Raw genomic sequence first — 26,285 nt, forward strand, 5'->3', positions numbered from 1 at the left:
GAGCTCTCTAGTCCAGTGTCCTGCTCCAGGCTGGCTCCGTGTGACATTCTGACAAGGCTGCTTAAGTCCTTGTCCAGTCAGGTACTGGGAGTCTCCAGAGGTGACAACGGTGTGACCTCTCTTCAGGAGCTGTTTACTAAGCGTTAAATTAAGCATAGGAACAGCATTGTTCCAGCAAAAGTAGGCAGCAAGAAAACAGCACTCTTGTATCCTTTCAGGTGGTAATTTAAAAGTCTTAACAACTGAAATTCTTATAGCTAATTTCTAGAATCACCAGCATTATCACTAATTCCTTTCTGCATTTGGAAGTCCTGCTAGGTTATATTATGTACTTGACTGGAAGAAACTCCATCCAATGAAGAATTTGCATGGCCAGTCCTTATTCTGGTGGTGTAATTAAAAAAGCCACACTTAAATGGTTACTGAGATGTACCATTTGAGGATAATTTAGTTGTCAGAGATACTAAGCAACCCTGCAAATCTGCAACTTCCTCACACTGTTGGACAGGATATACAGCCATTTTGGATACTGTCCTGCACAAAGAATTATAAAGGGCTCTGCATGTTGACCTGGAAGTTTTCATTATTAAATGATCGAACATTTTGATTTTAAGAACTAAACCTGCAAAAACTCCAGTAGGTGCAATGCTGTTCCTCCTCAGAATAAGATTAAGACATTTATTTAACTCCAGAAAGATTATTGTAAGCATTTGCAGAAGCTACAATGGTACCTCTGTTAAAGATTTCAAAAACACTTGGAAATCTGATATTGATATTACAGCAAAACTGAGGCTTCTTCAGTACACAAACTTGTTTCCTAAGTAGAAAAGTTAAACTATTTTTCTTCTTGAGAAATCTTCACCGGCAGCTACGCATGTTACAAACCAGGACAGAAAAATGAGATCAACTGATCTCAGTGCTGTCACCTTGTAATACAGTTACAGTACGTGCAACTGGGTACTGTAGTTTCTTTTGGCAAAAGGGGAAAAACAGTTCAGTATTGCAATAAAATACTTTGAAAAAGTAGCCTGAACCAACCAGATAAGCAGTTTCTTTACATTCATTTCTGGTTTTGACTGTACTGGGTGGCTGCTCGTGTGTCTTCTGATTAGATGGTGTGAGGTGCCAGAATGAAGTACTCTATTGCAAGTAATTTCGATTGGATCTCAAGTAACTGTTATTTCAGACTTGTTTTCCATTCGATACATAAAATCAGTGTCTGCTCATATTTTTTGGAACAGCTTTACTGTCTTAATTCAGTGAAATTTTGCAGTAATTGGAGTTGTGTTGGATCAGAAGAGGCAGCTGTAGCTGATCTTATCTTTTGATAGCCATTGTCCACAGCAAAGGTTTGTCAGTCTCGATAGTCACAATCCCAGAGCCATCATAGGTGTTGGAAGTACTGACGAGTGTTCCAAACTTCAGCACCTGGTTACCTGTGAAAAAGAAAAGACTTAGTGTTACTCTACAACAATAAATGCATATCAGTGCATTTGTTTCAAAAGATGGCTGCTCCCACAAAGAACGAAAAAACAGCCGAATAAATTTAACCCAGATAAACATAATATGAAATATCTTTGTTAAAGGTTAATTAGAAGGTTTCTGTGAGGCTTTTTGATGACCTGTAGTGGGAATAAATTAATACTTATTCCCCAAATTAACAGTTTGATTTTATAGCAGATTATTACAAAAGCAGTATGTCAGATATTCCCCAGAGTTTCACATCTGGAAATTTTTACTTCATTAGCATCAGCTCAAGTACCACTTGTAGAAAAGGTATTTAAAGTAAGACAAGGCAGAGGATCTTACTGTAGTTCCAAATCTGGGATTTGCTTTAGCTCAGCAGCAAACCAATAATCTTCTAAAGCATGAACAGTTCTAGAGCAAAGGCCAGCAGTTAAAAGGGGTGTTATTTAAGAACTTGGAATCAAGTGACTTGCATGTTTTCTTCTATTGCATGCCTAGTGAGGTAGGTGTCTGTGTACATTAGAAACCACGTGGCATTACTCTTAACAGTACCAAAACATGCAGTTTTTGTCTTTTGTTTCTTCCCTTTTTGAGACAGCATTGCTTGCATTTTGCAAACATACCAACTTCCACAAAGGTACTCATCAGTTCTGCCTTAGTCCTTGCTTACAGAAAGGTTCAGAGTAAGAACTCTTAATTAAGACTATCCTTTGCTTTAGCCTGTAAAACAGGCCAAATGACAGCTCTTACTCACTGGCAGCACAGATTTCCATGGAGAGCTGCAGCTGGGGAGAATTATTCAGGAAGATCAGCAAGTCTCCGTGGCCTAACAGAATTGCCAAATTGTGCATTAATACCGAAGGAAAATTCCTCTGGGTTTGCTATTGAGTGACCCACTGCAAACTGAGATCTCCCAGTGATCGAAAGGTGTGCAGAGCAGCTCAGTAAGCTCTATTTTGTGATTTGTGCAGGAGACACATCTTGCCATGCTGGATGTGAACACAGGCTGTAGTACACTAGGGTGGAGGCATTATTACAATGCACGTTACACTGTCTGCCTGGTGCTGGAAGCTGCACAGGAGGAACAGGTCTTGCCAGGCTGTATGGCTTTATAATAAGGGACAGTCTGACAAAAGCCAGGACGTGGTTCGGTATCTCTTCTGCCAAATCCGTGCTTGCTGCTTCTTATTCCTCCTCCTACGCTTGTTATTAGCTTGAAATGAAATGAACTGAAGAGAAGGTTTCAGCTGCTAGCTCTGCTGGAATGAGAGCAACACCCGAGTTTCAGTACTACTGCAAATGGAAGAGCCTTGCCATTTGAATTTCTCAGAGCTGGGAGCATAACTGCAATGCAGTGCAGAAATTCAGCAAAGAGAGCAAAAGGAAAGCACCACTGTATCAGATCAGTTGCGTACCCAAAACAAAGTGCTCAATCCTGTCAGGGTGCTTCTGGATGCACAGCGGCACTAGGGAGGCTTCAAGACAAATGCCAGGATGAATGAGCTCTGGTGTTGGCCTTTGGAAGACACAGCACAGGCCACTGGGGTAAACAAGTCAATTAATGATGAGGTAACACATGGGGAGAGTTCCCCGTGTAAAAAATACTCCCAAAAGAGTGTTGAGTGCTGTGGTCAAGTTATGAATGCTGCCAGTCAGTTTTAAGTAGGAAAGAACCATAAATAGTTTAAAATAATTATTGACACACAGATTACCCATTTTTGGTTATTATATATTGAAGGTTGAAGGGAGTGGGGAGGAAGACCTTCGTGGATCAACTGCTGTATAAACCCACTCATTTAGTATCGTTTATTGCTTCTTGCTCAAGAGTCAGAATAATACTTAATGTTTTACAGCTTTGCATATGAAATAATGGCTCTGTAGAAGGCAAGAATTAACAACAACATGGCAGCTTAATGAAACAAAATCTAAACCTGTATTTCTTCAAGCATAAAATTAAGTGAAAATGAGAGCATTTTTTTTTTCTTTAAATAGAAAATTCTTGCCCGCTAGATGGAGCCTTTTATCTTTATCAGGTTTTTTTTTCCTCACAAGGATCACAGTCTGAAATGCTGAAGTGAAAAACTGCAAGAACTGTAAAACAGTACTGCTGATTCACGTGGTTCAAATGGACCAATTCCAAGCACTTTGTTTCACAACCAGCCAACATTTCCACTAACATAATTAAAAATGCATGCTTTCCATTCAGTAAATGATCAGTAATTAATGTGAAGAACTAGGTTTGAGCCAGTAAAGGAAATAAAGAGGATGTACATAGATGCTGCTGCTAGGCAGACATCCTGCTGTGTTGTGCATTTTGATATGAAGTTTACAAGGTCAAAGAAGTGGGAAATTTTATCAGTTCATTCCTTTTTTTTAAAATAAATTTCAGTCTTATTTTTAAGTCCTAGCAAGAGCTTATGCCTTGGGAAAAAAACCCTATTACAACACCTATTCTTGCTATTGAGATTATTTCTCATGAAACCCATTCCAAAGAAAACCACCTTTTTATTTTCTTATATTTAGAATTTACAGTTTTGCTGGATAGCAAACCCAATTTGAATACAGGATTTCACATTTTGATTAAAAAAATTATCTAAATCTCAAAAACCCATGAATTTTAGAATTTTCTAATTAAAAGAAATCTTATTTTGGATCGGTGAAAATTTTCTTTCAGACAAATACTAGTCTCTTGTTCTTCATGAGAACTTTTAAGAGCTGATTTGGATAAACCCATAAGTGATTCCTACAAAACACTCCCAGTCTGCCACCTGCTTCCAGCACTGTTAGAAGTTTTGCTTAGTGCTTTGGTTCCATTCAGACTGTGTTTACTGATACTAGACTGTTGATGAGAAAAATACTCTACCCAGCTCCTCCATTGTAGCTATATAGTGTTTGATATTATTCTCCACCTATCAAGTCAGCATGGACTTCAATACTAAAAGCAAATGCTGTTCCTGCCTTAGTTTTTTTTTGGGAAAAAAAAAACCCACACCAAAACCAAAACTAACCAAACAACAACAGCAAAAAACCCCAACAACCCAACACAACCTGAGACAGGTTTTTATGGTGTGCCCCGTGTTCTTATCAGTAATGACTTTCTGGTGGATTGCAACATACCATTGGTTCAGACTGAAACATGGGCACAGAGAAGACTTATTTTGATGAGGTGGAGGAGGAATCTTTTTCTAGCAGTTTTTCCTTTGTTTATCAGGTGTTTGAATCTGCCAGGGTTTGAGAATGTTGGAAATAATTTAGAGAAGGAATCTGAGGGCATGTAGGTAAGCTTCCCAAAGGTGCATAATCACAAAGATCACTATTTCTTAGACATCTCTTTTGCTGACCAAGATATGACTAAAGAGGTCAAATTAACCCCAGGACTGCCAATTTCCACAATTTTATTGCTCATATTTTGATATTCTTTTAAGATATGCAAATCTAAGGATGCCATGTGGACAATGTTAATCACAATTTAAAAACTGACACCTTAAGGCTGCAAGAACAACATTTGGAAAAGTTAACAAAATGCACCCTATAAGTATTCAAGATAAATAATCAAAAAAAAACCCCAAACCTAAAAATTTATTTCAAAATCTCATCATATTTATACCTCTGCCACAGCTGGGAGTTATTTTTTGAGTTGATGGTACCGTAAATGAGACCTAAGCCTTGCTTGCAATCCTTGTGCTGCTGCCAGCTCTCAGCCTGGAAACTGAGAAACAGTGTGGGCTAATTATAAACAGATTGGGAGTCATCACGCTGGGTGCTGCAGAGACACTAAACTCTCAATATCAGGTAATCCATTTTAATAATTCTAGTCATGATCTAGTAGATTTATATACATTATTCCTATCATGTCAGGTTCTTATCATTAGAACAAAACACTATCATGGTAAGCATAATACTGTGATACTTATACTGTGCTTCCTTTTCTCAACTGGGTGTTTCAATTACTTCCTGGAATATGTAAAGTCACACCTTGCTGGTTTCCACCACTGAAAATAGAAATAAGGAAAGGAATACAAGCAGAATGCCACTTCTGGCATGGATGTTTGGAATATTAAAATAATTAATTATTAATTAAAAGCCATATCATAGTGAACGTAATCCTCTTCCCCCTAGGCAAATGCTTCATCAAAATGATAGAAAATAAAGATCAATAAGCTGAAACACAAGTTAAAGTGAAATATTGAATCACCATTTGGTATCCTATTACAGTGTATCTGGAGAGGATTTCCCTGAAGTTCTGTGTTAGGAGCAAAAAATCTGCATTTAAATGGAGATACATTAGTAATGCATGAGATAATACTTTGCGGGTCACCCTGTGTCTGCAGAACAGCAGCATTAATTTTCCTGTTTAAAAATAAAAGAACCCAAGTAGCTTGTGGACTGATTTTCCTTTCATTCCTCCTAGTTTTACACTTGTGGTTTAGACTGACTTTACTGGAGTTAATCTTGATTTACACTGATGGATACAAAGGAAAAATTGGGTCCTTGATCTCTGTGCAGTGGGAACTGCAAAACTGGAAGTTGCAAATAACAGTAATTTACAATAAAACATGGACTATTTTCAATACTGATGCAACAGAGGTACCATAAAGGCTTGCTGAGTCTGCTGGGAGGGACCAGGCTAGGCTGTTACTGCACTGATCCCCTCAGGGCCAAGGGGAGTTTAGAATAAGCAGAAAATTGCACCGGGCAATTTTTATAACTATCGTAGCTTTTGGTACCTGGCTTTGGAGCACAAAACAAGGGTTTGGCAATCTCAGTGTATTCATACAAGCAGGCTTATGAAAGCATCGAGAGGATGTGGGGTGAAGGGGGTCCAGCAGGCAGGGCCAGGTGGCTATTCCACCGGTTCAGATGCTGGCAAAGACTCTTGGCAGGGGCTCTGCAGCACAGGCTGCCTGGCCTCACATCGGTGGGAATTCAGGAAGTGACAACAAAAAGCACTGGCTGTCAAGGCTTCAAAATTTCATTTAAACAGAGAGAGAAATATGTTAACAGGATTGTGTGTTCTACCCTGGATAGAAACCACCCATGTTGGGTGAGCCTTCAGAAATGCAAACGGATGTCAGAAGTTTTCAAATTTATTTCCAGCACGCATTTTTTTTCCAGCTTTGTAATCACGGTGGTACTCTAACAATAGCTCTAACTCTTCCTGTCACATCACCTGCTTGGTGGCAATTTAAAATGATAAGCTGATAAAAACGATGCTAAGAATCAGAGTGCTTTCTACATTTAGGTCTCTGCTGTTGCCACTGCTTCAACAAGAATCATTAACTGCAGGGAGTTACCACAGCTATTAGCAGCGTTTTAGCACTACTGACAAGATGTGCTTCAGTGTTTGTTCAGGATCACTTTGGCCTCTTAACTTAATTAAAGTGACCTGGAAAGTTAGACAAGCAAACTGTATATACCCTTTTCAGTATATACATGTCTTTTTTTTTATATATACATTACAGTATATACATACATATATGTCTTTCCAGTTGAGATCTGATTATTATAGAAGACAGTAGAAGATAGTGGAGCTACTAGAATAGTAGAAGTGATTTAGCAAAAACGTAAGTCAGGGAAATAAATAGCTGTCTGGAAGACTGTTTCACTAAGCTAAAGGCAAAGCCAGGCTAGGAAGTAATTATAAGAGCTGAGTTTAGCCAGAAAGAATTAGGGTGTTTACTTAATTTTTAATGCTTTCCATTTGTAAGTTTGTATAATGTTTGTCAAACTACTTACAACTCTGAGGGGCTGCACAGGTGACAGTACTATTAATAATAATGTTAGAGCACTGAAGAAACAGCTGCAGAAATAAAATGTAGCTTCAGTTTGACAGTCACTGCTGTAGAGATTTTGCATATAAGGTAGATAAAATAACTTGTTGCTATTTTGGTCTGTCTCTGTGTTGTGAGATTAAGGATCCTATTCTCATGAGAAAAAGGGCAAGAGTAATAGTGAGATGCATCAGCTAATGAATTGTCTTACTTCTAACTTGTCCATAAGACACCTCGTTACACACATCATCCTATTATGCTGTTAGGCTTTTGAGACATTACTTAGTCACACAAAGCTGAGGATGGCAATCTGGTGCAATACCGAAACCTGAGATTAGCTAAAAACAATGGTGTTCTGTCACGGCATTTAGGTCTGAAGCTCTGGTTTGACATGACAGCAAAGAACCTAAAAATACTTGCTGTTTTGAGAGCTGCCACGCTGCCAAGTTGATATGATGCTGGTGGTGAAATCTACTGAATGTGTTAGAGAAAGGTTTCCAAATACCGTAGCTGTTGACCACACACATTCCTCATGATTGGGCTGTTGGAGACAGGGAGGAGAGGCAGGGGAAGAGGAAGGAGAAGGAATCTTTCTCTGACCCAAACCTCGGGGCTAAGTGACTACATCCAGGTACTCAAGCTTCGAACAACTTGGCACCAGAAACCTTCCCAACATAACCAGGCCCAGGACTGACCATGGTCACGCTGCCCCTAGCTACAATCATTTTCCAGCACTATACATAATGATGAAAAAACCCCCTATCTATCCTTCAATGGATTTTAAAGTACGATATTAGTTAATCAGAACACAATGTTAATTATTTTCCTCTTCTATTCTTTGGAATCCTGATAAATTCTGCCACATTTAGATTAATATATTCACAAGAAGAGGCAGAAAAAGAGGATTTAAAGCCACATTCATAATACAAGTCTTTCAGCTTCTGTGTGTATACCATTGTTCCCATCATTTGCAAAAATGTGCAGATACAGTGATTATTACTGTTACAATCAGACTGAGCCCGTAGCTGCAATATTGGTATGTGGATGTCTGCTCAGTAAATACCTACACAGCTTGGGTTAAATGGGGATTTTGCTCACCCGTTCTACGGAGGAGAACTGCAGCAATGCCATAAATATTGCACAACAGTCTTGGCCAGCCTCTTACACCGCCTACCAGTGTGTAGGAAGAGTCCCCAGCATCAGCTCTCCCAAGGAATTTAGCACTTCTCTGCTTTCTGCCGGGATATGATTTTCCTAAGGGAGTTGATCTAAAGCCAGTCCCTAACCCACCCTGAAAAACAAATTTAAGCAGGCTATCTTGTCCAGTGCTGCCAGCACTGGCTCAGGACCATATCGAGAGTCCTGTTCTGCTGCACGCATTGCTTTGTCGCTGGGCTTCAGTGACAAAATAAAATTACATATGATCTGACAAAGCTCTGTAAAGGCTCAGTCCTTACACCTCTAGTTTCTGCCATGTTTTGTAGGGGCAGGAAGCAGAGCAGACACACAGTGGTGAGCTGGAGCCGGTATCTGTGGCAGAGCAAACGTGGCTGCACACAACGTGCAAAGTTACAACAGCAAAGATCAAAGTAGATCTCCCGAATGTGGGAGGGTGTATTGGGTTTAGTAGCGGGGGGGGCTACAGGGATGGCTTTTGTGAGAAGCTGCTGGAAGCTTCTTAAATGTCCAACAGAGCCAATGCCAGTCAGCTCTGAGACAGATTGGCTGAGCCAATTAGGAATGGTGGTAATGCCTCTGTAATAACGTATTTAAGATGGTGTTTCTAAGATTTATTTTACTTCTCATTATCCTGCTCTGATTTTTTTGGTAAGAAATTCAATAAATATCCCCAAGTTCAGTTTTGTCCACGATGGCAATTGGTGAGTGGTCTCTCCCTGTCCTTATCTCAACTCATGAACCTTTCACTGTATCTTCTCTCCCCTGTCCAGTTGTGGAGAGGAGTGATAGAGCAGTTTTAGTGGGTACGTGGCATCCAGCCATGGTCGAGAGGGGTTTAACATCTTGCATATTTAAACCTTTCCCCTCCAAGTCCAGCCCCCCACCAGAACTGACCTAGTCGATGGCTGCTCTGTTCTGTCCCCCCAGGAGCCACAGATTCTCATGACTACCAATTGCTGAGTTTCTTGCTCCAAGGCCTCACGTCAGTCAAGCTGCCAGATGAGACAGAATGGCAGATCTGGTGCTCAGAGGGGTTCCTCTGACCGCAAGGAAGCGATCAATTTGCCTTCAACTCTGAGCACTGGTCAGTCAGAGTGCAAAAAAGGATCTGTGCCCTGCGACACTGAATCCCTGGACAGCTGTTTGCAGCACGGCCTGCAGAGGGCCATCACCAGGCTGGAAAGCAAGCTGCAACCCCTCTCAGCCACCAGCACTTTTTTACGAACAACCAACTTCAATCCAATTAAATCCCTGATAAACAATTTTATTATGCTAGCTTTAGCAGAGAAAGGCACCATTTCCAAACAGAGTTTTAGGGAAATATGGTATTACATTTACATGGAAAAATGAAGAGAACAAACTAGAATATTCATCCTTATGCACAAAAGGCACCATTAATACAGCAGCTGTGCTTTTGTCTAAAACATTTCTCTAGAAGCGGGTAATTATTGTTTAAAAAACCCACACTGATCTGCTCCTGACAGCTCACAAGGTACATGTTTATCTACTCGCTCTCCCTGACAGCTGATCTATTCTAGGCACAGGTAACTAACTAATAAAGTCTATTATATTTCTAATAGAAAAGTAATTCCATTTATCTTTACCCTTCCTAGCAGCACTGCTTCCTTTCACCGAGTTGGGGTGGGATGCTGTTAAGAGGTTTCCAAAATGGGGTTATTTTCACCCCTAGAATTGCTGTGCATTACTTAAAATTTTAGATTGCTCTGCTTTCTTGAGGAAAAACAATTAGACACAGATAGTATCATCTTGAGGATGAAGCAAAAGTAATTATTTCTGTTACAAAATGTCCCCCTAGATCTGCATGTGAGCAACTAAGCTTTTTGATTTTTAATTTTATTACTTTGTCTGTCTCTTAACAAATAATGAATATGATAACTAACATCCGAGGTACCTCTAATGTCTATACGATTTCAATTATAAAGCCATTACTGATACTTATTAATTCTATTCCATTTATCTTCAAACTTGCATGGTAAACTTAAAACATTTGTTGACATTCATGGAGCTGCAGCTCCTCCAAACTTGCTCACAGGAATCCAGCAAAGTTTATGTGTTGCAACCCTCGAGACAGAACATAAGATTCAATGGGAGACTGAAAACTACACTTCTGGTAGTCCAGAGGCAGTCAGTTCAATTAGATGGCTCTCCATGTCCTCCAAAAAATAAAGGATTTTTTTGGAAAAAGTGTTGTTCACTACGTCTTTCCATCTTCCTTCTTGCTAAGCTATAAAGTCAGATTTAAAAAAAAAAAAAAAATTCAACAAAAACGTAACTTATGACACAGCAAAGCTTATTTTAGCTGGTATAAGCCACTTCACCCCTCATTAGAACCCTTCGCTTCAGAAAGGACACAGGAGTGGTGTCTGCCTTCTATATGAATCAGTAAGTCCTTGCATAAGGCTCATTTAAAGTTCCTGGCTGTTTGCTTTTACAATTTTTTTTTTTGGGGGGGGGGGATGCAAGATTCAGATTTGTTATCGATGCTGCTGAACACAAACAGCTTCTATATAAAGTCTGTCCCCAAAATGGAAAAAAAGGGAGATTCATCATTAAAGACAAGTCCAAAATCCGATCGACTGTCAAAGACTTTATTCGAGTGGAAAACTAGCAACTGAGAATCCATTAGCCAGCTGTGCACTCTGGAAGAAAATCTGATTGATTTGGAGTAATGATTTCCAATATGAGCAGTGCTCCTCGTGTTGGTTTGCTTCCTCCTCCTGACCTCTGAAAAGCCTTTTTTGCCCTGCCCACCTCCCCTCTCTGCAAACTGCCTTAGCTATTCATCCTCTACATTCAGAAACACGTCATGCGCTTCCAGGACCTGCCTGCAAGGATTCAGTGGTTTGGGGAATGTTTTCTCCTGCTGCTGCTTCTTCTTCTCTAGGGAACTCTGCCTTAGCATAGGGTTATACTGTGCTTTCTGCCTGGGCTGGGAGGGATGAAAGGCTTCTGCATTAATGATGCAGCGCCGAGCCAGGCGCTGCCCAGGCCAGGTGGTGTGGAAGCTCTCGGACCTCAAACGCCGGCACTGAACGCACCACGAAATTAATGCAGCGCTACGCGGCGCAGCCAAAGGCCTGAAAGTTTAAAGAGTGCAATTGATTATATGCAGTTCAACTTTCAAACACACTGGTCAAGATGGATTGCAACAAGTCACGCCATGGCACAGTGATGCATGTCAGCAGGCTCTCGGTTTTACTGTACGGAGGACTTGACATCGGCTTTTAAGCTACCAATAAACTACCCTAACAGTGCAAGAAGTGGGAAGGAGAAGGAACTACAAATCCAGTAGCCACATGTAAAACAAAAGACTAAGCCCACTACATTACAGCTTGTCTGCTGCCAACACCAAATCATTTCTAGGACTTGGGGTTGAAAGAACATGATGGCCTGCAACTGCCAAGTACGGAAGTGCCTCCTCAAACAGCTGCTTTTTTTAATCTACATGGAGCTTCCATAAAGTAAATCTGCTTATAGAACTGTAATGTTCTTTATCTTTTACCTGAAATCACTATCATCTTCAAACATTTGCAATTCCTCACTAATTATCAGTGTCTGAGGATTACTGCAGGAGAAACAGGCCTATCAACAGCTAAGAAAGCTACCTTTCTGAATGATACTTTAAACTCAAAATCAAAGTGGTGAGACACCGGAACAGGTTTCCCAGAGAAGCTGGGAAATGGATGCCTCATCCCTGGAATTGTTCAAGGCCAGATTGGATGGGGCTTTGAGCAACCTGGTCTAGTGGCAGACGCCTCTGTCTATGGCAGGGGGTTGGAACTAGATGTCCTTTAAGGTCTTTTCCAACCCAAACTGTTCTATGATTCTATGAAATATGATTGTATCTCATTTGTCATTGCTTTTCCCATCCTGGCCATTTGTTGTACTCAGTATTTTCCTTTTTTTTTTTTTTTTTTTTTTTTTTTTTTTTTTTTTTTTTTTTTTTTTTTTTTTTTTTTTTTTTTTTTTTTTTTTTTTTTTTTTTTTTTTTTTTTTTTTTTTTTTTTTTTTTTTTTTTTTTTTTTTTTTTTTTTTTTTTTTTTTTTTTTTTTTTTTTTTTTTTTTTTGTTTTGTTTTGTTTATGTTGTAGTCACTTCACAAAACGTGTGATACCAAGCAGAATTTCATTGACATAAAGTATTTCACAAACTGCTTAAAATCACTAGATGTGAAATACTTTTTTTGTTTTGAAAATATGGAAAATTCTACTGCAAGCAAAATTACCTCAGAGGAAAAGCAAACTGTGCTAAAAATTACTATTAAAACATTTCTGTTAGATCTAGAAACAGTGATAGCAGCTTAGATTCCTCTTAAATTCACATCTTCCTTAAAAGCATCTGAAGGAAGAAAAAATAGCACTATAAAAGATACCTGCTTATCTTAACAGCTACAGCAGACTAATGCAACATTTTAGAGGTGTGGCATAAGTGTGAGAAAAGAAAATAAGTACAGTTTAAAAAGATATGAGTAGGATTGGGTATCTCTTTATCCTAGGGGAAGAATAATAGATGTAGAAGTTTATTTCATATTCTGTTTCAAAATTTATTTTACCTAAGTATATTTGCTTAAAATTGAAAAAAAAAAAATCTCAACATGAATTTCTACTTTCAAATAAGGTAGACCAATAATAAAGCACACAGTATTTACAAATTATAACCATTCCTTTAACTACTTGCTATGAGGTTTCCCACCAAGAGTCTCAACATGTCTGCTGCACAGTGCATTAAAAGATGGATGTATCTATGACTAATGCTCATGGGAAAAACTTGACACAGCAATAATACTTTAATTTGAATTCTTCTATGCTGTACTATTCTAAAAGTCCTACAACATCCACATAAAAAAAAAAAAAGTCTCTGATGTCTACATGATTACAAAGTAACAGAAGTACCTAAGAACTGACACATCTAGAGATTAATCCTGGGATATTTCAGTTAGAGTAGACACTTTAATCAAATTCAGAAGTCTAAAAGCAAGTGGGCCCTACAACTATTTCACCTCTTGGTGGGTATAGGCACATACTACTCTTAATATCATGATTTTAAAAAGATATTGTTACATATCACTACGAGACACCCGGTGACATGAAGGAGATCAGTGTATCTCCAAGGTAACTCTCATAACCTGGAGATACCTCATGCAAAGTTTGGACCCGACACGAAGCTGGGTGATCTTTGAACAGTTATATCGACTCTGTAATTTAAGGCATGGTCACCTATCAAAGGTGTGTCAGTCACAGAATGGGCAGCACTGCTCTTCTACAAACAGGTAGGCTTGTTTCAGGACCATCAGAAAAATGTTGTATGCACGCCTGCTACAAGGCAGCCTTCATGAGACCAAGGGAAACACTTTGCAGGGACCCTCAAAATCAGCCAGGAGCAAAGTCTGACAAGAGCTTAAACCTTACTGGGGGTTGGGTTTAGAAAACACCCAGTTAAACACCAACATTTCCAGGAAGAACTGGAGAACCTTGCAAGATCTGCACATGACTGGTACAGAGGAGCCCTGCAGCAATGAGGTCAGGACATGGTGAGAGGTTTGTCATGTCACGTGCAAGAGTGAAACCTGAACAACACTGATTTTGAAGGGCTTGTTTACGGGTACATAAGCATAAAAAAGAGCAATAAAAGTGTCATATTCAAAAGCTGGGAGCAAAAATGTAGTTACATGACTTTTAATATTATTGGCTGTCAAGGGGATAAAACTCTGCATGCTGCTCTGAAAGGATACCCATAACTAGCTCTTGCCTTCTCCAGTAAAGCACAGAACCTTTAAGGAAGGCCAGAATACTGCAGGAAGCTCTCACTCAAGTATACCTGAAGTCAGCTGGCCACGAAGGATGCCTTACAGATGGCTCCCACACAAACTATATCGGACATGGGCCGAGGGGCTTGAAAACAATGCTTCAGAACAGAGAAAGTCCCTCAAATCTATAATTCTGGGAGAAGGAAGGAAGACTACCAAAGATTTAAGAGTAGAAAAAGCATGCCTTGGAAAGCTTGTCTTGCTGCAGCACACTAAACTCATGAAAGGCACTTTGCTGGCTAACCTCTGCTGCCCACAGGTAAAAAAGTCTTGCTCCCTCTCTCGGACTGTGGACTTCAAAAATCAGGGGATGCTGAGCGCAACACTGAGACAACTCTTGTAATTTCTGGAAGACGGAACGGACAATATCACTGATTTAGTAGCGTAATGAGCCGTTTCCCTCCTCCCAACTGCGATTAATGGTGTGGAGAGGAGGTCTGCTGGCTGAGCTGGTAGCCTGGTTCCGGCCCTGGAGGCATGCCCTATATATAGTGCCTGTGAATCCTTGCATGAGAGATTGGCAGGCAGAAGCAGCTCTGGGAGCCTTTGTTATTGTCCAGCTTACTCTTTCCTGAGCTCCTCCAGCTTGCACAATCTGTGTTGCCTCTGGGAAGGCAGCTTTAGAATTGGCTTACTCGATGGAAAAAGCTGCTCTTCTTGATGCATATGATGCAAAGTAATGTGACAATGATTGACAGCTAGGGGAGAACACGGGAGAAAATTGAGTTAAGTTGGGTATTGTGCGAAGAAGCAGAAGGGAGAAGGAAAAAAAAAAGGAAAATTCCTCATTACCACAGCACGTGTGTAGCGGTGAAGATAAGAGTTGCTGGGGTTTTTTTTTGTAATAATAATCATTATTAAAATCAGTTAAGTTGACACAAGTTTATGATGGTATAAATAGTACCCCAGTGATTACTGGATGTTTTCCTTCAAAACTTCATCTTCTCCGAATAGAAAATAATTAATAAGTTTAGGAGTCTGCCAGCCTACTCCCCCTTCTCATTTATGAACAGTTAATGTAATGTGAATACAAAGCCCAAGGCCTAATCCTATCTGCACCTCCATTGATACACTATGCTCCTCATGTATAATTTAAGGTGAGTCAGAACTTGCCTGCCAGCTTCTCATTTCCTTTTCCCTTACACTGCGGAGTCAGTGGTAATTTTTACTGAATGATGCAATTACATTGCAACGTATACCAGGCAAAAGTGCACTGAATGCTTTTCTGCTTTTTTTGGTTCAGGTCTGAAAACAGAAGAAAAAGCTGTAATTGATTCCATCAGCCTTTTCTGTATTGAAACAAAAGTTAACACCCAGAGAAGCTTCCTTGCACTAGGAAGATGAACTCAAAATTTGGAGTCTCACTGTTTTGCTTTAGGATATGGTACACAAGCAAGAGAGACATACCATCTCAGTTTATAACTTAGTTTATCTTCAGCAGACTGTTATGTCCTAAACCACTTGCATGGAAAGATGAAATCTTAGAGGAGAAAAAAAGGGAGAGGCAGAAAGTACAACAACTTGAAGACACTTGTGGCAAAACTGGAGAGAGCAATATGCATATCAAGGAGGAAAAATGCTTATTTGAACAAATCCCAACTGTCTCTTATTCCTAGTGATGAGTAAAAGTCCCTTTTGCTGAGCTCCAGAAGGCATGATAGAAATCACTACTAGTTGCTGCTGTTTGGAAAGTTTTACAAGTGTCTCATAGGAATATGCCATGCTTGCATTCAGCCCGAAGGAACTACCATCGTTAGTAAACAGGTTATGCTGTAGTTTGCCTCCTGCTGCATATAGGCATGCAGCTCTGTATAACAAAGCTGTGGGAGATAAGGTTAGGAAATGACATGCACAGTAGATGTCTGTCTGTCAATGCAGAAACCTTTTCTTCCAGAACAAAAACAAATGTTGGATTTTTTTTTTTTGTTTCAATTCTGGCCTTCTACAGTTACTAATATCAGACCATACGCCACAGCACACTCAGTTTGATGTAGCATTAACACCAGTATTTTAGCAAGCTCTGCATGGAATCATGATGGTCTAAAACACCAAACTGTTCCCTCAAAACCCCTTAATTGCTAACGGGACTAGCAATTGTCTGTTCCTATGAAAACCCTAGAACTTAAACCATCTCCTCTTCACAGAGGCTGTAACCCAGGGTCATCTTTGCAAAAGATCTGCAAGTCTAGATGGGTCACAATGGGTCAAACTTTGAATGTATTTCCTGCTTTGGAAACCCCCGGTAGGTCTCTCTATCATTCCTTAGGGATATGGGGTTCAAACAGTACAAATCCTCAGGACAGTCGAGTACATTCTCTATCATGTTCAGGGACAACCGCAACTTGAAGACATATGCACACTCATCTTTAGGGTAAATTCATGCCTAATTTGGACCTTATCTAGCCAATCCAGTTCACTGTTCATTTCTGTAGGCTACAATTCAGAGAGGGACGAAATTATATGCTTAAGCTAAGTCCACATAGACATGTCACTGTTGTCATAGAAACCTCAGTATCCAGCCTGTGTTATACTGAATCGAAGGCCAAAGAATTCCCTTTAAAACATCACACCATACAACACGATGGATAAAGGACAGACACATTTGCAACCTCTCACAATAACTTACAGACAACCCCCCCCCTCAGTGCCTTTAAAGAGCAGGCAAAACAAGCCAAAACTTTGCCTACAAAGTCCTTCTACTTAAAAATTAATCTCCTTATTTATAACCTTAATGATAGTTAGACACATCCATAATAACATGCTATGAAAACTCCTCTCTTTTCTCCCCAAAGTGGTTTTTCTTACAACAATTATACTAATTTTCAGTGCCTCTTGATTAAATGAAGGTGGTTTGCTTCATTTACACATGTGTTGCCTGAGCCAAGCCGGTTTCACATGTTGGAATGCACACAGAACTCCAAAACCAAAAAAAAACCTTAGCTAAGAAAGGCCTTAGCTATTCAGTCTTGACATTATACAGACTCCTTCGTTTTTGTTGCAGCTTGGCTGTGGCGAAGGGAAGTTTTTTAACTTGTCACAACAAACAAAAATTGGGTTAATCTGACCCTAGTGACAATGAGCCAATTTTTAGGAACACATGAAAGCTCTGCACTACTTTTCAAGAAATAGTAAAAACAAGAGTTATCTTTTCCCCAATCTCTCAAATACCCCTTTTCCAGCCCTCCTACACTAAAACTAGAGATGTATGCTTAGAAATTCATCCTATGAAGCATTTGAGACAATCTGACGGCTGCAATTTATCAACATAAATTACTGTACTTCACAGCAAAACTTCTGTCATAAGAAAACACCATGTGCCCTAAATTGCTTGCTGCCCTCTTCAATAATCAGCCTAGTTTTTAAGATCTAGAGATTTGCTGATAAAGGACACCTCAGTGCATACAGCAACAACAAAAAAATGAGTTTCATACACATCACTGGAAACGTCCACACACTGCTCTATTAATCTTTAGATTGGGGTCATTTTTCTCTTGAGATGTGGTAATAGATTACTTCGAGAGAAAATGGGGAAGAGCACCCAGACAGGGGCCTGCTGAATACTAAGCAAGCTCACCTCCTTCCTTCTTGGTTTAATCTTAAAAAGTATCTAATGGTCAAAGCTGCGGTTAACTCTGTTCCAACCAACACTGACGCAGAAGGAGCACATAATGTGTTAGTAATGTCAGTCTGCCCCTACATCTTCTCAGGCACCCTGTGCTGTAAGACCCACGCAGCCATGGCTCTTCTCTCCCTGATCACAGCCCATTTTGCTGGTTCCAGCATCATCACCCAGCTGCCCAAGAGCGTCTTAAATCTCCTACCCAACACCCTCTGCAGCTCTCTTTTTGTTTTCTCTGGGAATCAAAATCTACTTTCTTCTGGAAAAGCAGTCTGACTCCTTGTCTTTTCTCCTGTGGAGATTCAATCTCTAAGTTACAGCACATAGAAAAGACTTTTCTCCCCTTGTTCCTAAATCCCTCTGGATGAGTCTCAGCATGGTCCCACACGTTAATGTTCTTTTGTTTCAGGACATTTAAAACTGCATAAGGAAAAACATACCTGGAAGTTCCTGGGAGGAAATTATGAAGGGAAGTGGCCTCATGCTCTTCAACACCTTTATCAGTCCTGATTTTTATAGTATTCTTCCCACGTGGACTCTGAAAACTGCGATCACCAGCAGCATAGGAAATGCTCATCATCGTGTTTAGGGGCACCATTCTCCACCCACAGAGCAAAAATCAGGACTGGGAACAGCAATCAGCGGAGTGCCCTTGGTGCAAATGACCAAGTGTTCTGCCTTTGCTCATGAGGGTACAGTTGCTGATCCTCGGAGGATCTCTGTTGGGTTCCTCCTCTTTCACCATTTTATTCTGCAGCCAAGGAGATGGTCAGTCAGGGTCGAAGAAAAGCACATTGTGCTCTGCCACTCCTACATCAGCTGAGCTGCCTGTGGGAGCTGTGTCTCTATAGGCATAAAATAAAGCAGTCCCAAGCTGCTGCATGGAATACCAGCAGTATCCAGCATGCCTCCTGCATGGCTCAGGAACCCCAGCACAGGGAAGAACAATCCAGTGGTTTAATGACACCACTGCTTTGCATCTACGCAGTCCTCTGGTGTGCTTACACCTCCAGAGAGCCTCAAGGCGAAGCTCTTCTGGTGTCCTTCTCTCTGCTCATGGCAACATCTGCTCTTGTACACTGGCAATGCTGAGGTTAAAAGATGCTGTTAGGATTTTCACTGCATCTTCCTCCTTTTAAGATATCAATATTCTGTGCTATTGCCCGTGCAAAATTTCTCACACAGCTTTTAAAGATGACTTATGTCTTGAAAGTTTTAGGCTCTTCATTAGCAGTTAGGAAAATCTATGAAAAATATAGAAAAAAAAAATCTATGAAAATCTATGTTCTATTCCAGTCTTGAATCCCTAAATGCCACCTGTCCTGTGGGAGACTGTTACAGACCCTCATTGATATTAAAGACATCTGCTTCACACAGCCAGCAAGCCCCCAGCATTACCCCCATCACCCTACCTACACAGCAGGGATGGTTTGCTCATTTCATTGTTGCTGTTTCTTGCTGTTTAGATGCTACACACATTGTTTTGCCCCTCCTTTTTCATGGTTTGTGCCAGTCTCATAATTTCATGGAGGGAAAAGAACTTACTCTGCTTCTTGGGAGAAGCTTCACAAGTGAAATATAGGAGCTCATACTGCAAGCACCTTGCAAAAACACACGCTGAGAAAGAGCCACCACACACTGGTCCTACCCAGATGTGAAACCATCGCAAGTTTTGGCTGCCAGCAATGGCGTTGAATATCTGCACACAACCCTCTGAGCATCAGATTTGAAAGTTATTTTTACACTAAGTAGGTCATAATTTTTGTTCCCAAGTCACTGCGCAGAGAGAAAGAAAAAAAAAAACACCAAACCCACTGGGGCACCACGTGACATTCTGGGGGACAGGATGAAGGTAAAATGACAGTGCTTACTTCTTCATTAAAGCAGGGCATCTGCCACATTGTTAATATTCCAGTATGCCCCGCTCTCAGAGAACTGTGAAGGCAGCAATGATTAAAGCCAGTTCCAAGCGAGGAAAATCCATTTTACACTGACCTCAAAAGTGTAATTCAAAATTTATGCTGCTGAATGGTCTACACTCTAGTCTGAGGAACCATCTGTGTAGATGTAGGTACAGTACATACACAGTTTCAGGAGAGGTACCCCGGACTTATCATCAGCGTGACAGGGAACAAAAGATGACAGTCCTCTCTCAATCCCTCCTGCCTAAAAAAATAATTTCAAGCGAAGCTTATGACCCAGGATGTAAAAAGTTACTGAACTTTGTCCTCAGAGAGGCCACTGCCCTGACCCAATCAGCTGTAATAGCTCAAAGAAGCCACCACAGGCTGCTCAGGGCGGTTTTGCTGTAAATAGACAGCTGTGAACACAGGAGACTACAGTGGCTTCCTGCCAAAAATCTGCATTTTAATAACTTTGTAATTGCATATTTTTGCAATCTGTTGACTCTGACTTATTTTAAGAACATCCAAGGAATAAAACAGTATCACCACCAGATTTTCTGGTACTTTAAATTTCACAACGAAGTTTGCAGCAACTCGGTAATTACTGCGAATAATTCATAATAAGTGTTATAATGATGTGACACATCTTAGTGAATCCCTGAAATTTAGGATGTTGAAGTGATAAAAACAAAATCAAAACTAAATTCAATAGTAAATATTAGAAGAAAAATAATTAAATTCCATAATTAAAAAAAACCAGATTGCAAATCCAGTCTGGGTGGTGGTGTTGCTGCTATCAAGCTCATGTAATTTCATTAGAAGTGATTTGCTTTAAAGATGAAGTATAATTTTAATGAAAATGGCTGTGATCCTGCAAATGCCAGCATCCAAAGGCAAAGCCATGCATATGGGTAGTCTCACTGCACAATGGGACAACTTGTGTGAAACTGTTTGCAAGACTACAGCTCCAGTCCCAGTTTGCACAACAAAGCACTCGAAAAAAAAAAATACCCATCTTATTAAAAGTAATGTGGAATTAAATCCACTTTTACTTGGTTGTGCTTTTCAGATTAGTGTTATGACCAATATATTACATAAGGGATATGGAGGAAGCTTCACATTATTGAGGTCCCTTTGCTTAAAGAAACAATCATGTTCTGTCTCCCCTTGGCTCACTGTACCCTTTCCATCATCCAATATTCTGAAACTGTGATCACTAAAGCAGACTTCCAGGGAAAGCCACAAAATAGCTAGATAAAGTATTTCTTTCATGTACTAATGAAGTTTGAGAGATCTCGAAAATCTTTTTTTCACTTGAAATTGAAATAATGGGCTTTTTAGATCTTCCCTCTATACAAAGTTAACCACTTGAACTCTAGTGCTTAAACAGAGTAATAACTTAAGTTCAGTTCTGCTTTCTTCCAATTTGAAGTCAAAATTTTAACAATGGAAAGGCTTGTTGTTCCATTTCACGAGTGAAAGAGTGAAAGCCCAGTTCCCTTACCCTTCTTTCCAGTGAGGCAGCAGGCTGAAATTAAAATTAAGTCTCTAGCTTCCAAGACTACTGTCTAAGAAACCACCTCATAATAACCGGATAAATAGTTATAACCTAAAGCATACGACTGAAGGCTGATGGGGCTAAACAGACAATGACCAATTGCTTTTCTTTTCTATTCCTGAAAAGCAGCAACAAAAGCCCCTTGTGGGGAGGTGAATTTGCCCCAGGATACACTGAGAAGGACAGTGAAAGACCGCCAGAAGTACGATTGAAGGTACAGCTGGGCCAGTTCAGCCCAAGAGGTGGAGGGCTTTTTGTCATCGCTGTTCCTTCCACCCACAAGTTTTCATTCCTAGTCATTAGAGCTTATTTCCTCAGCACAGGTGTACGTGTTTGCTAGCAAGAGAGGGGAAGTGCTGGGTGACAGATCCTGGCGACAGATTTGCCACGTATAATGATACACGGACGTGGTTTTCATCACGCTTTGCCAAAGGAAATGCAGTGCTTTCACCTAATTCTGAAGAATGTAAAAATGCAAGGAGTTTTTTTCCCCCCGAATATTTAGCAATGACCTTCTTGACAGCCTGTTGCAATTACTTCTCTTCAGTAGTCAGTACATGTACCTTGTCCTCCAGTTTGAAATAGTACCACGTAGCCCCAACGAATATACCAATTTTTACCAACAATAAATGAAATATGCAGAGAGAGTACATTAGACTTGCAAGTATTTAATACTGGTCACTAAATACAACAGATTAAATACAAGATCCTAGAAGGATGGCAGTCATCATAGATAAGACAGATTCGTGATATATGTGGAATGCAAACTACCCCCAACTTCCTAGTGCCACAAGTTTTCTAGTGACAAGGGAAACACTGCAGTCTTCTCATTTCCATGTCAGCTCCAAGGAGCAAACTGAAGAGCTTTATTCACTTAGAAATGTAAAGTAACAGACAGTGAAAGACCGTTCTTGAAACATTATCTATCACTCATCCACTAAGAAACCTTCACTGCCAGGCAGCAATAACAACACTTTCTAGCAGGGGCTTCCAGTGGCTGCTTCAAGGCTCAAGCAATGCCATAGGAGAAAAGTAACATTTAATTTTACTTCTTTATTGGTGGGTGGGAAGGATGGGAATGTAACAAATGACCCCTGACATAAGGCATTTCATGGAGAATTGACCAGTTGGGATTAATGGCCCTTGGCTGAATTTGGGCTATAAAATTTTTCAGCCAGCCGTTAATTTTCGGGAAACGTTCTGTTCCTCGGTCATGATTACTTAAATAAAAACATATATTGTATATATGGCCAAATCAAATTATGGTTAGAATTTTGTCAAGCACAGATAGGGATGTAAATTTACTGTGCTATTAAATTTTTTTTCTTTTATGTTCAGATAACTATAGTTTGGTAGTGGGAATGACTATTACACATGCTCAGGGAAAACACCCTTGCTTTGTCCTTGAGTAAAGCGATCACGGGATTAGAAGCCAGGATAACTAATTAAAAAAAAAATCATCACCAATTACCTCAATTTTTCTGCTATTATCATGAAGAAAAGTAGGGTACATATACACACAGATGTTCACTGTAATTACATCCAATGATACATGTACTTGCCACACAAAAATATATAAAGTATAGGAAACATACTGAGGGTGGTGTGGCATTTTTGCTAATATATAAAAAGAAATTTAACAAAATTTTATGGAAACTATAGCTTGCAAGCCTGAGTCTGTACTTCAGCTGCCATCAGTGAAACCATACACTGATTTGAGAAAGACTATAACCAGTAAAATTTTAGAAGCCTCTATAAATGACTGAAAATAGATTTCTATACAAGTGCCTTGAACTGAAAATCTAATGGTAAGGTCTGGACCCATGATAGGTTATGGTCCAGTATAGTTAGTACTAATGTATTATTTTATCAACAGAGACAAGGAATTTATAAGCTTACGAGAGATTACAAAGCACATCTGTGTAGAGCCAAGGATGATCCACAGATACCTGACTTTAAAATCTTGAATGCTTTTTACGTGTACAGAAGTGATGCTAGTTCATGTCTGGAGATGCTTTACCTTTATGAGATGCCCTGCTTTTCTTCCAGCCAGCCCAGAGCAGCATGCCTAATGAGTCAGGTCTTGTCCTTTGGCCCACTGAGGCCACCTGATTTTGAGGTGACAAAGCTAAGAAAGGAATGGTGAAGCTTCACTCCCCCAGCACAAACAACACCCATAATGGAAGGACAAATACTGATCTTATTTATGCTTAAATGCACATTACTTCATCCAGCTCTTCCTTCATCCAGTTATCACATTCAGCCTTCTCACACTCCCCTTTCCCTCACCAAGAAGTACCTACTCTTTTAGCAAAATAACAACCTGAGTTTTCCAAGCTACTCAGCACCTGTGGATTGGGAAGTGAGAAGGAACTCTGCCCCAAAACACATGCAGACAGGCCTGCTCTAGAAAGAGTTTCAGCTTTCCAAATCATTTGCTATTCCTAATGCCTTCCACAATGGTCTGCCTCACGCCTTGTTAGCTCTGAAGATCACACAAAGACTTCCAAGCAGCATGATATTAAATGCTCTGAAAGATGACAAAATCAGGACGGGGCCCATTGTAATGGGAGCTTTATACTAATACATGATCAGTGAAATAATGATTTACTGCCTCCACACTTCATGGGCACGTTTGAAACAAAGGAAAATTAAGATCGCATGTTCTGATTCACCTTGGCCTTCTTCAGCCTCGTATTTAATGTAGTCACTGATATGCAACCCAATTTTATCAAGTCTCAAGAGATTGTTCTAGCTGGTACTAATGACTGAGCTAAAAAAATCAGGTTTGATCAAGCTCTGATGCTGAAGAGCTGCATATTGAGCCCTAAATTTGTATTTCCTGGCAACTGCCCATTTGCTGGGAACACAGACAGATGACAAAAAAAGTGCTTTGTAAGGACACCAACATTGGACAAAATTCATTCTCAAATCCTGCCCATGTGCACCCTAGGAATCCAATGCACAACAAGTGAGAAAGTGCCCAAGATTTTCTTCCCTTTTTCATTCTTTGTACTGAAATGAAACTTTTTTTACACACCGTGTTAACTCAAAAGACAATCAGAAAGCAAATATTAATGTCTGCCATAAAACCAATGAGCAAATGTAGCATATATTTTATGTTGCAATTTACAAGCAGTAAAGTAAAAAAATTGGTGAAAAATGCATATCCACCTTAAAAAGCAGAGAAACCTTGTAATGAAGGTTAATAGTAATTATTATGTTTCATTCATCAAACAGATGGAGCATGAGAGATCATATGCTGTGAAAGATACAATTCAAACAGTTTCAGAGCCTTAGAATAATATAAAAACAATAGAAGAGAAAAATGTATTTATATGCCATGGATTTAAATTCTCTTCTGAGAAAAGAATTGGCTTATAAAAGGCAGGAGGACACCATGAGGTGATATTGCCATGTTCCCTATGCCCATAAAGGTACTTAAGAAATAATCAGGTAAAAAGAATCATACTTTGCTTTTTTTAAGAAATCAATATATCTTACTAAAGAAATGTGTCACCTGGGAGACAGAATAAAACAGCCTTGCCATTGAAAATTAATACTAATAAAAATTAATATATCAAATTAAATTAATTATTTTTTAATAAAAATTAATATTAATTTAGTTTTTTTAAAGGAAAATGCTTTCCCTGGCTGTGACCTTATAGCTTCTAAACATCATAGCAATGACTGAAAAATTAATTTCATCAGCTCAGAAATACGATCCATGAGAAACAACACAGGTAGATATCCAAGTACGTAGTTTGATTTCAGAAGTAAGAATCCAAAACTTCCAAAAACTTTAGCAGTAACCTGTGCTAAGCAAACTAAGGATGGATTAAAGGGGGATATTTTTCAAGATTTTGGGTGTTTTTATCTGTAATGGTTATTAAACATGATTACCAGAAGGCATTTGTTAAGTATCGCTGAAAAATCAGGACACTTAGAATAGGGCATGTAAACACTTTGGTCATGGTAGCACAGAAAATGCATAGTTAGGGAAAAATGCCTAATATTTTTTTGGAATTTAAAACCACTGTACTATTATTTTCCACATCAGCCAAAACTCCCTTAACTTCCTCATGCACATGAAAAATAATGTCAGACACTGAGAAGCAAGTATCAGTTCCTGGCTAACGAATCCCTTCTGTTTGTAATTAATGTATTTTAACTTAAAAACGAACAAACAAAAAATATCTGAAATTAGTAAGTATTTCGTTATGCTTTCTTTGTTCTACAGAGAAAACCCACCAAGCAGCCAAAGAAGAGCTATATCAGTATATCAACTTCTCATAGTTTTCAAAGTTTTTTGGCCTAGGTTATAAAATAACTAAAGGTGGTGGAGGAAAAGAATTGGCTTATAACACTTTGAATGGTATCACGACGTTATCAGCTTGAGATGATTAGCTACTCATTTAATATAATGCTGAAGGGATTTTTCCTACATAGGTCTTCATATATATACATGGATTTTGCACTCATACAATAGAAGATATGCATTTATTTCACAAAACGAACCAAAAGCACTGTTAGCAGTATCATTTAGTCCCTTTTAACAGATCCTGATGAGAATTATTTGCATCCTTTTTACCCATCCATTAAGATAATAATTTTAAACACTTGCACAGGGGCTATTTTGCCTCCCAATTCCTGCCTCTTTGATACTGAGGTGTTTTATTCAGACCCTTGAATTATGACTCTGTGAGTAGTTCTGCCTGTGGAATTGCTCTTTATGTAGGAAAGTAAATAGCTGATGCTGGCCCAGCACCTGGGCAGTCACTGCCCTGTTCATAAATCAGAATAAAACAAACATTTCTTTCTCCACAGTGTAATCAGGACACAAGTTCCCAGCTGACGGTGCTTTCAGCTGTCGGGTTTCCATATTTATTTTGTCTTTTGGAAATCAATCCTATGCAATGTGAACATGGAGAGGTGGAAATGAAGAAGAGAGAAATTTGCAC

General features: G+C 39.5%; 1 protein-coding gene across 1 annotated transcript in view; it reads right to left on the minus strand.

Moving 5' to 3' along the window:
• Positions 1–1,096: 1,096 nt before the first annotated feature.
• TPK1 (thiamin pyrophosphokinase 1) overlaps positions 1,097–26,285 on the minus strand; it is a 223,895-nt gene continuing 198,706 nt past the window's right edge. Inside the window, exon 7 of the mRNA XM_027883260.1 lies at positions 1,097–1,436. Within this exon, the coding sequence (XP_027739061.1) occupies positions 1,318–1,436 (119 nt within the window). The 3' untranslated portion in view covers positions 1,097–1,317. The remainder of the gene's footprint in view (positions 1,437–26,285) is intronic.

Source organism: Empidonax traillii, unplaced genomic scaffold (assembly GCF_003031625.1).
Source record: "Empidonax traillii isolate 1590-97213 ecotype Southwest subspecies unplaced genomic scaffold, ASM303162v1 scaffold122:size1458747, whole genome shotgun sequence".
Lineage (NCBI taxonomy): Eukaryota > Metazoa > Chordata > Aves > Passeriformes > Tyrannidae > Empidonax > Empidonax traillii.